At 53.9% G+C, this 10,346-nt stretch overlaps 2 protein-coding genes across 5 annotated transcripts in view; one reads left to right on the top strand and one right to left on the bottom strand.

Annotated features, from left to right (window-relative positions):
• Nucleotides 1-695: 695 nt before the first annotated feature.
• KLK15 (kallikrein related peptidase 15) lies at nucleotides 696-7,163 on the bottom strand. 4 transcript variants are annotated; one of them, XM_072769904.1, is made up of 5 exons: nucleotides 5,608-5,665; nucleotides 2,945-3,101; nucleotides 2,373-2,656; nucleotides 2,117-2,253; nucleotides 696-1,068 (listed from the first exon to the last, which is right to left on the bottom strand). In XM_072769904.1, exons 1-5 carry the CDS (start codon nucleotides 5,648-5,650, stop codon nucleotides 916-918), a joined length of 774 nt encoding a protein of 257 aa, XP_072626005.1. In that variant the 5' UTR covers nucleotides 5,651-5,665; the 3' UTR covers nucleotides 696-915. The 4 variants fall into 4 exon arrangements, 3 of the variants coding, with proteins under 3 accessions (XP_072626005.1, XP_072625995.1, XP_072626021.1); XR_012004267.1 differs by lacking the exon at nucleotides 5,608-5,665 and adding an exon at nucleotides 1,670-1,850 and having other exon boundaries at nucleotides 928-1,068; nucleotides 2,945-3,195; XM_072769894.1 differs by lacking the exon at nucleotides 5,608-5,665 and having other exon boundaries at nucleotides 2,945-3,195.
• Nucleotides 3,284-10,346, top strand: part of LOC140601236 (arginine esterase) — a 25,656-nt gene continuing 18,593 nt past the window's right edge. Inside the window, exon 1 of the mRNA XM_072769934.1 lies at nucleotides 3,284-3,484. Coding sequence (XP_072626035.1) covers nucleotides 3,415-3,484 — 70 coding nt within the window. The 5' untranslated portion in view covers nucleotides 3,284-3,414. The remainder of the gene's footprint in view (nucleotides 3,485-10,346) is intronic.

The raw sequence follows: 10,346 nt of genomic DNA, 5'->3' as shown, positions 1-10,346 counted from the left end.
TGCCTTCTATGGTCAAGAGCGTCCCCTCCACAGAGACTGATTCAAAATATTTAGGTCACAGGAGCCAGGTTGATGTAGTTCAACTATCAGCGACCTTGAAAATCACCTTTTGGGGTGATCTCTGTGGAGAATCGGGAACCAGAAATCTGCAGCCTCAATGTTAAATTCAAAGGCACATTCCCTTGGCTCTTCTGTAAAATTAAAGTAGGCCACAGGGTAACCCAGCCTCTGCTGTGTGTCTAAGGGGAGGAGAGCACTGGCCCTTTTGCCTGGCCACCAGGAAGCCCACAGCTAAATATCGAAGAAAATGAAGTCATTCTTGATCATCTAGAGTGTGCTGGGTCCTTTCACTGGGGTCCAGAGATATATTTGCCCAGGGCCAGGCACTATTTGAATCAGTTCATGTGAACTTCCTCATTTGATCCCTTACAACCCCGTGAGGTAAGCAATTTGATGAGCTGTGTTTTATGATGGGGAAATCAGAGCTGAGGGGCATTGGGTCTTTTCCTAAAGGTTACACAGCTGATCCTATGCATATGTGAATGGAGGGAGCCCTCCTTCAAGCCACTTCTCTTCACCGAGGCATCGGGGCAGTGGGTGAAAAGGAACAAGGTACAGAGGCTCTGGGTCCGCTCCCAGTGTCTGGTTCCCACTTCCCTTCATCGCCAGGAGAAAGTCACAGAAACTCCTACAGAGAAACTTGCATCAGCACTCTTGTTATCTCAGTGTTTCAACAGGTGACCTTGAGCACCGGCTCTGGCCTAAGACGGGACAAGCCCTAACATGTGGGCCTTGGACAAATGAGGTCTTGAGGGATGGCTTGATTCTGTCCCTTCTGTCCCAGGTCAGGATGGGGTTGTTGGCCAGCTGTGGGAGCTTGTGCTCAGCCAGAGACACAGTGTCAGGCCCAAATAGTTAGTTCCTCTTCATGGTTTCCTTGATCCACTCCAAGTAGCTGCAGACTTTGGTATAGACCCCAGGCTTGGTGGTAGTGTCACAGGGGACGTCACCCCAGGACACAATGCCCTGCAGGACTCCCCTACAGACCAGGGGTCCCCCGGAGTCACCCTGTGTGGAGAAGGGAGAGTTTGAATGGGAAACTTCTGGATCCAGTGTCCCCATCCTTATCCTAATCACCATTGACCATCTCGGTCAAACTCCAATCCCACCCCACCCCACCCCACTGCATGCCATCCCACCCCACCCCAACTCAATATAACCCAATGTAAGGCACACCAATCCAACCCAACCCCGTGCCAACACAATCAATACAACTCGGCCCACCCATGTTCAGTCCTCCCCGTGTAACCCCGACCCAGGCCAGCCCCTACATCTTCCCCATTCAGAGTCAAACCAGACCTACGCCTATCCTCACTGGCAACACAACCAATCCCAGTCATCATGTCTGTCACATCCTAGACAAAATGTACCCTGTCCCCAATTTCACCCAACATATTTTCCATTTAAAATCAAACCAGGGGGTTGAGGGTTTGGGCAGCCTAGGTGGCTCGGCGGTTTAGTGCCGCCTTCAGCCCAGGGCGTGATCCCGGAGACCCAGGATCCAGTCCCACATCAGGCTCCCTGCACGGAGTCTGCTTCTCCCTCTGCGTGTGTCTCTGCCTCTCTCTCTGTCTCTCATGAATAAATGAAATTAAAAAAAAAATCAAACCAGGGCGCGGGGTGGCACAGTTGATTAGCGTCAGATCTTGACTTTGGCTTGGGGTCCTGGGATGGAGCCCCACATCATGCTCCAGGCTCCAGGCTCCATGCTCTCAGCAGAGAGTCTGCTTGACATTCTCTCTCTCTCCCTCTCTCTCTCTGCCCCCTCCTCACCTTCTGCTCTCTCTCTCCTGAAAACAAATAAATCTTAAAAAAAAAAAAAATCAAACCAAGCCCATTCCTATCCCTAACTCAAGCTCAGGATGTTGCAAACGGAACAGCACATCATCCACCCCAAACCCAACTCAACCTCATCTTCAGCCTCCCCCTGGCCCCATTCTAACCGCTCTTTCTTCTCCATCCCCAAACCTATGTCTACATCTTCTGTGGCCCAAAGCAAGCACAACCTTACCCCATCCCAACTCCTAAACCATTTCCCCTACCCCGTGGCTCTGACCTCACAGGACTCGGTGCCTCCACCCTCTGCTCCTGCACACAGCATAGAGGCCACCAGGCGCCCTGGGTAGTCCTTGTTACAAGAGGCAGCTGGGATAACACTGATGTTGGCACAATGCAGGGTATCTGGGAGACTCACTGGGGAGGACAGTGGACTTGAGTGAATCTGTATTTTCAGGCCCTTGCCTGCCTCGCCCAAGAGCCCTGGACGGCTAGGGTCCCTGGAGGCCTGACACCCAGCCCCTCCTGTCACGCACCTTGTGAGTCTGTGCTCCCTTTGGTCCCAGGCTTGTGATCAGACACCAGCCCCCAGCCGGACACCACGCAGGCCTCGGCCGGTTGGGGGCAACGCGTGGGCAGCGCCACGGGGCGCACTTGCCGGGAGAGGCGCGCGGGCCGGGTTAGACGTAGCAACATGACGTCGTGGCGATGGCTGTGTGCTTCATAGAGCGGGTGTGGGATGATGCGAGCCAAGGTCCTCAACTGCTCGGGACCATCGCGCTTGCGCAGATTGTGCTCGCCCAGGCGCGCTCTCATGAAGCTGTGCGGGCAGGTGATGATTATCGCAGGTGGAGCGAGGAGGAGGCACAGAGATCAAAGAGTGGGCATGCTGGGGTCCCCCACCCTTTGGGAATCTGGAGATGCCATTCCGCCCCTGCCCGGGGCGCTGAAGCCAGTAGTAGTGGTCGCCTCTGGCCTCTCGGGACCAAGGAGGTGCGGCCACCTGGAACTCAGCCCCTAGGTTCCGGCTCTTTCCTCCTCACAATCCGAGATTCTCTGATCTCTAGACCCTTGGTGCCCCTGAGGACTTTGAGCCCTGCCTTCATACCGGGTTTGGCAGTGGGCTGCAGACAGCACCCAGTGCTCAGAGATGAGGGAAGCACCGCAGTTGAACCGTCCACGCTCAAATAGGGCCACTTGCCATGGCTGGGAGTGGGGCTCACACTCTTCGCCTCCCAGGATCTTGTCAGTGTCGTCCTGGACCGCTGGGAGAAGGGCAGAGGAGGATCCCTGCGGACAGAGGCTTTTCCCTGGGTCCCACACCTTTGCGTGCACTCTGCCCATACGATGTATTTTTCATTTGTGCTTTCCTCCAACCTCTGAAGACATCCCTGTCCTTGAATTTTTTAGCCCTGCCTTCTGTTGGCCTTTACAAGTGCTGCTGCTTTGCTCCAGGACTGTCCCCCTGCCCTTGGCCCTTTCCTGTGTACTACGGGATTCTGGGAGAGCACATAGGTGGGAAAGGTTCAGAAGCCAGGAAGTCCCCTGAGGTGAGAAGTGGAGACCGGGACCAGGAAGATGGCCACTTGGAACCAGCCATTCAAGGTCACCAAGCTGTCACAGACCATCAAGTGGATGTGGGCACTCGGTATGTATGACACACAGTCTTGGCTCTAGAGTCAGAACATCTCAGCCAAATGCGCATGTGGCCACACAAGGTCATGGGCAAACCTAGAGGCACAGCCAGTGTTCCAAACTTAGGAACTGATGTGGAGAGCAATTTAAGCTGAAATTCACCTGCATCTCCATGGGTTAGCAGCTTCAGAAATCATCACAGCACAGACCTTCATAGGTATGTATGAATCTGGAGAGTTCAAGCATGGGTATGCGCGTGCACACGCAGACACACAGACACTGATTTGGACCTCAAAGCTCACACCTAAATTTCACACAGGGGACCTGGTTCCCACATGTGGACTGGAGTTGGACACACAGGGCTTTGAAAGCCCACCACACGCAAACACACACACACACACCCAGAGCACCACGCATAAGGCTACCTAAGCAGGGATATTTCAAGGTCATAAGACCATGATCCACTACTGGGCAATGGGGGTTATGACCCCTGAAGGTCACAGCAAGACACACAGACACCCACCCTGGGGCAGGAATTTGCACAGCCAGACCAAATGCACATACTCTGCCTACCAGCGTCAGGAACTGGGCCAAAGGCCCTGGCAAGGTCGGGGGAATGTGGACGTGGTGGACAGGGGGCTTAAGAAAGCAAGGGTGGGGTTGTTGTCCTCCAAAGACGGATAGAGGATGTGAGCTGAACAGCTGGGCATCGAGGCTGCACCCAGCCAGTACCAGCTGGCGGAGGGTGGAGGCCCTGGCTGAGTGCAGCAGGCAGGAGGGAGGCAGAGAGGAGACAGTACAGAGGAAGACTGAGGGGAGGCTGACAGCAGGGGGTAGCTTCAGTGCGTCCCCAGTGGTGAGGGTCATGTGGGGGCATAATGAAAATCCACCTTCAACTTGTCCAGAGTAGAGGCATCAGGTTATACTTTTATTCTCCATGGGTGGTAGCTAAACAAGGTCCGGAGTTTTCTGGCACCCAGGTCACCTTGACATAGTGGCCACCTCTCTCCAGCCTCAGCCCGCTCCCCTGTCAAATGAAGCCAGGTGCACCTGGGTGGCTCAGTGTCTGGCTTTGGCTCAGTTCATGGTCCTGGGGTCCTGGAATGGAGTCCCACATGGGGTACTTGCAAGGAGCCTGCTTCTCCCTCTCCTTACGTCTCTGCCCCTCTCTCCGTGCCTCTCATGTATAAATAAATACAATCTTTTTTTTTAATTTATTATTTATGATAGTCACACAGAGAGATAGAGAGAGAGGCAGAGACATAGGCAGAGGGAGAAGCAGGCTCCATGCACTGGGAGCCTGACATGGGATTCGATCCCGGGTCTCCAGGATCGCGCCCTGGGCCAAAGGCAGGCGCCAAACCGCTGCGCCACCCAGGGATCCCAATAAATACAATTTTTTTAAAAAAAGTATTGGAATTGAAGCCAGCAGAGCTCACTCCACAGAGATGTTTTGCGATTAGGTGAGCTCTGGCATTAATCCACACGAGTGCCCTGCATATACCCAACACTCGCTCGCTAACGGGCTCTTGCAGGGCAGTACCGTAGACCCGGTACCTTCTCATACCTTGCATACAGGAACAGATTAATCCTCACAACCCTGGGGGCTTCTGCTTTTACCTCCATGGTCCAGTTGGGGATCCAGAGTGACAAAGATGTTAAGTAACCAGAACACGGTGAGTTGGAATCAAGCCCATGGTTTGTGTTCTTGGCCTCTTAACACTTGTTAAAGACTTAGTATGGGCATTATCTGCATCATGCTATTGAAACCTCGCCATTATTGTCATAGGTGGGTGCTGTCTTCTGGAGAAGGCACTCTGGGTAGGGAGGGGTGAAGTAATTTCCTCAATGTCACATAGCAAGGAAGGGGCATCCCCAGAACTCAAACTCAGGTCTCGGTCACCCCGGGGTTGTTCTTGTTGTCAGGAGCAGCAGGAGGCCCCAGTTGGCATGGGGGCTCTAGAGCAGCCCCAGTTCTCTGACAGCTCCTGGGTGGAGTGATGACCCAGCAGGGAAGGGGTCAGGGAGGAGGGGTTGGGGATGGTAGAAGATTGCAGGTCTGGATTTGCTCCTGATGCATGGAGGGTGGGGGCATTACATTCCCACAGACCCAGACCTGACCTGGGCCCACCTCACCTGCTGCAGTCAGCAAGAAGGAGAAGGTGAGGAGAAGCCACATTGTGGAGCAGGGATGAAGGTTCTGCTGAAGTCTGGGGAGGGGAGAGAGTGAACTGGGGTGAGACTGGACACTTGTGCCCCGCTGGATCCCTCCAGACACAAACTCATCCCACCAGCTACTTGAGAAACTTCTTCCACCATCTTTGCCCCACCCCCACCCCAGAGTGCTCTTCCTCCTAGGTTCTCCATCTCCAAGGGTTCTCTTGTTCCTCCAGTTACCAGAACAAACCTTCAGGTGCCCCCACAGACTGTCAGACCCCAGCACCATCCCACTTGCTCCTCGATCTCTCTCCATGCTCGATAGAGGCTCTGACTCAGAATACCCTATCCCAGCCTCCTCTCAGGCCTCCAGGGTGCCCACCTCCCCACCACCGCGTGCTGCCTTCTGCCATCTGTCCATCCAATCAAATTCCCACTCTCCCAGCCTGTTCCCTGAAGGGTCTTTTGTGTCCCACCCAGAGTCGAATGTGTCCCACTCTGCTTACAGCTCTCATGGGTCCCCAGCACCCCCAGGATAAAGTCCTAGCTCCCCTGCCTCACTTTTGAGGACATGAGTGTTTTCTCCCCCTCCACCAGCCCCTCTGACAGGGTCTGTCATGACCTTGCCCTTTGAGACGCAGCTGCTTCTCCCACTTTCCTTCCTGTGATTCATGCTTCCATGCCTTTGCTCAGGCTGTTCCTCCTCCAAGGTAAGCCATTCCCTTTAAGGTCCCCTTATTCCTTGAAGCATTTTCTGACCTTCTCCATTCCCAGGGTGTCTGCCTCCCCCACCAGGCTAATAACTTCCTGTGGGCAGGCCTGGACCAACTGGATACCGCATTCCCCGTGAAGGGTCCAGTCCCAAGCTTTGAGAATGAATTAAAGACTTCCCCTCATTTTCCAAATTCATATTGGCCCTCCAGGGCTCAGCTCCCCCCACCTCTTCTGGGAGGTCCTGAGACCTAAGAGCTATCTTCTCTGGACCTCACTGCCCCTGGTCCACCTCCATCACATTGCAGATCCCCAGGGATGCTCAGGTAGGGTTCTCTCTGGGTCCCCAGCACTGCCCAGCATGGACCTGGCACATGGGACACTGGAGGTGGCGATGGAGGGGGGGGGTGTTGAGCTGAGTTGACCTGAACCTCTGATAACTCCTGACCTTGTCTTTGGCTCTGGTACAAGCAATTTTGGGGACATCCTTCTCCCGATTCACTCCATCCCCTCCCCCCCACCCCCGCAGCTCCTTCTGGCATTTCAGGACATTTTCTTGGTTCAGGTTCAACTTGGGGCCTCAGTAAAGGACACATGGACTTACACAGGTGCCCTTGAAACTCTACTCCCTCAGAGCAGTTCACGTCTGCTCCCTGGGACCAGGGCATCCAGTGTCTCCCCTAGACCAGGCCAGACCTGTGTCTCCCTGAGTGTCTTCCCCTACTCCCCCATCCCAGCCTCCACCACCCCAACTCTTGTCTCAAAGATCTCACCCACTCTAGATCCTCCAGCTTCATGTGGTACAGCTTGAATGCCAGAAGAAGGGGATCAGGCACCTGAATACCTGAATTTATAAGCTTCCAGCCCCACCCAGATCTAGGGGATAGGGTGGGGTGGGAGGTGGCTGAGAGTCAGGTTTACAGGCGGGGACGCCTAGGTGGCTACTGGGGTGGGGGACAAGGCCTAATGAGCATTTATTAGGTTGAAGCTTTTGTCTGAGTCTGTAAAAAAGCATTCCTTGCCAGGGACAGTTCCTTGAGGTAGAGGAGGTAGGAGGGCAAGAGCCCTAAATCAGAGATCAACAGATAGGACCAGGAGTCTGGAACCTGCAATTTGGGGTCTGGAGTGTGGAAATTGGATTCTAGAGTCATGCTTCTCATACTTGGAGTAGGGTTCTGAATCTTGGATTCTGGATGTGCATCTGGACCTCCAAATTCTGGATTCTGAACCTTGGATCTCCGATTTTGGACAGCAGGTTCTGGATCTGGATCTCCACTTCCTGATTTTGGGTTCTGGATTCAGATCTCTGATTCTGGATCTGGGTTCCAGGGCCTCCTAACTCTGGAGCCTGGGTATTGGATTCTGGATCTTAGGTTTTGCACTTTCTGTTGTGGATCTCCAACTCTGGACTCTGAGTTTGGAGATCTGGAGTCAGGCACTTATGACCTGAAGTATAGAGCATGGATTTTGGAGTCTGAATTCTAGAGTTTGGGTCTGGAATCTGGATCCTAGAGTCTGATCTTTGAGTGACAGGTCTTAGTCTTGGATTCTAGATCCAGGGCCTTTGAATTTAGAGTCTAGACTAGAAGCCTGGAATTTGGTGTTTGGAATCTAGGACTTGAGGTAAGAAACTTTCACATCTGCTGTGTGAAACCTGTGGCTTGGAGGATGAATGGTAGATTTTGAATTTTGAGTTTTAGGGCCTGGATTCTAGAGTCTGGGTCTAGACTCTTAAAATTTCATGGATTAACTTTGGAGTGTGAAGTCTGGAGTTTCAAATCTGCATTGTGCATTTAAAGGGCTGGACTGGGATCCCTGGGTGGCGCAGCGGTTTGGCGCCTGCCTTTGGCCCAGGGCGCGATCCTGGAGACCCGGGATCGAATCCCACATCGGGCTCCCAGTGCATGGAGCCTGCTTCTCTCTCTACCTATGTCTCTGCCTCTCTCTCTTTCTCTGTGACTATCATAAATAAATAAAAATTAAAAAAAAAAGGGCTGGACTGGGAGATATGAGCCTGAGTTCCATGAATGAATTCCTAGAATCTTCCCTGTTATATGAATTTAGACACTGGGTGACTGGATAGAAGTCCTTAATCTGGATCTTGCAGTCTTGATCATGCATTTTGAGGCTTGTGATCTGGATTCTGCTTTCTCAGAGCTGGAGATCATTATTAAAATGACTCAAAGCTTTGGGAATTTGAAGTTGTCTTCCCATGTCTCAGGACCATAGGAGGGCTCTGAGCAATTTTCTAGAGTCTATCCTGGCTTGTTTAACTAATGAAGAGGCACAGAATGCAGGAGGGAGTGACTTCAGGTCACCCAGTGAAGGCTGGGACCTAGTATAAACATGGGGCATCTGCTTTCAGCTCAGGTCATGGCCCCAGGGTCCTGGGATTGAGTCCCACATCAGGCTCCCAGCAGGGAGCCTGCTTCTCCCTCTGTCTGTGTCTCTGCCTCTCTCTGTATCTCTCATGAATAAATAAATAAAATCTTTTTAAAAAAATTCTGCAGCCCCAGCCTAGACCTGCCCAGATAACATCCAGTCTAGGCCCTGCTCACCCTGTCCCCAGAGCTGAGACCACATACCTGTCCAGTCCCTTCAGAGGACCAGCAGAGAGATCACAGACCAGTCTTTGGAGTGCTGCTCTTAGAGTGAGCTCAAGTTCATAGAGCTGCTTGTAGCACACTGCCCTGAAGTGAGCACCCAGGAGCAAAGGCAGTTCTGAGTTTGGAATGACCTACTGGGCAGGAGGGGAATGGTGTAGACGGGTAGAATGGGAGCTGGAGGCCTATGAAGGTGGCTGGAGGCCTATGAAGAGAGTCCAGATGTTCACAGACCTGACACCTGGGGCAAGGGGACAGAGGAGGGGACAGTCAATGAGAGCCAGGAGGCAGGCGGGTCCAGGCTTGGGGATGGATGTGTTGGGGGAGGGGACGTTAGGGGCTTGGTGAAAAATTGTGGGCTTGAGTGGGGCTTGGGGAGGTGAAAGGCTGGGGCGCCCACCATGTGTGTGTGGGGACGTGGTGAGTGTAGACATTTCCTTGAAGCTGCTTAGCCGAGAGACTAGGGCCAAAGTTCAGACCATTCTAGGTCTTGTCTGCTCCTCTGTTCACATGCAGTCGCTCAGCATACCCTGGGGGCTCCCTTTAGGGGTATCAGAAGTGGACTCCTTCTCCTTCCCTGCCTCCACCCTGGCCACCCCCATCCTCACTGCACCAGGCCCCCCACCTCTCCTCACCCCTGCGGTCTGACCACACGGACGCTCAAGGGACTTGTGAACACCCACATCAGGCCTTGTCCTGCTTCTGCTGAGCTTTGCCCACAGCCCCTGGGTCCCTCAGGGAACCACAGTTACCTCCCTGTGGCCCCAGGTAAGGCCCCACAAGATGGGTGCCTTTCTTCCCTCTGGTGTCACCTCCCCCTCTCTCCCCTTGCTTGCTGGGCTCCATTCACACTGGCCTCTCTGACATCCTCACAGGCACCCAATCCACCTCCCTTGGGGCCACCACTCCTGCTCTTCTGCATTTCCCCAACCTTCTAATTGGCTCATCCACACCTGAGCAGGTGTGCTCCTCAGCGGCCCCCCCCCGCCTCCCCCCCCCCCCCCCCCCCCCCCCCCCCGCCACCAGACCCAGGTGTCCTGAATGCACTGGGCAAAGTGGCTCCGGCATATATTATTTGATGCCCCAGCTCGTGAGGTGGCTTTGGCACAATGCCATATGGTGGAGGAGAGTTGCTGGGGAGGCCGGTGGACTTGGGGTGGACCCATAAGTTCATGTCTGTCTGCCCAGAAGCTGAGGAGTCTAGGTTTCCTGGACTGTGGGCCTCTGGCTCCTCTATAGCGTCTTCCACCTCTTGGTTCCCTGAGGTCCCAGGCTCCTTGTGGGACACCAGGGCTCAGCCAGATGCCATGCAGGAAGCAGCCACAGGGGGCAAGCGTGGGCCACATTATGAGAGGAGGCACCTGACTGCTGCAGCGCTGGGTACTGGCTCCTCGCTGCCAGACC

Source organism: Canis lupus, chromosome 1 (assembly GCF_048164855.1).
Source record: "Canis lupus baileyi chromosome 1, mCanLup2.hap1, whole genome shotgun sequence".
NCBI lineage: Eukaryota > Metazoa > Chordata > Mammalia > Carnivora > Canidae > Canis > Canis lupus.
Note: the sequence above shows the minus strand (reverse complement) of the source record. Positions and strands in the feature narration are given on the sequence as shown.

Coding starts and splice junctions, on each gene's coding strand:
- KLK15 (XM_072769894.1), bottom strand. CDS start 3,180: ATGGGCAGAGTGCACGCAAAGGTGTGGGACCCAGGGAAAAGCCTCTGT. Junction 2,657..2,944: donor GCAGCCCACTGCCAAACCCG/GTATGAAGGCAG, acceptor CTGCCCGCACAG/CTTCATGAGAGCGCGCCTGG. Junction 1,069..2,116: donor GAGGCACCGAGTCCTGTGAG/GTCAGAGCCACG, acceptor TTCTCCACACAG/GGTGACTCCGGGGGACCCCT.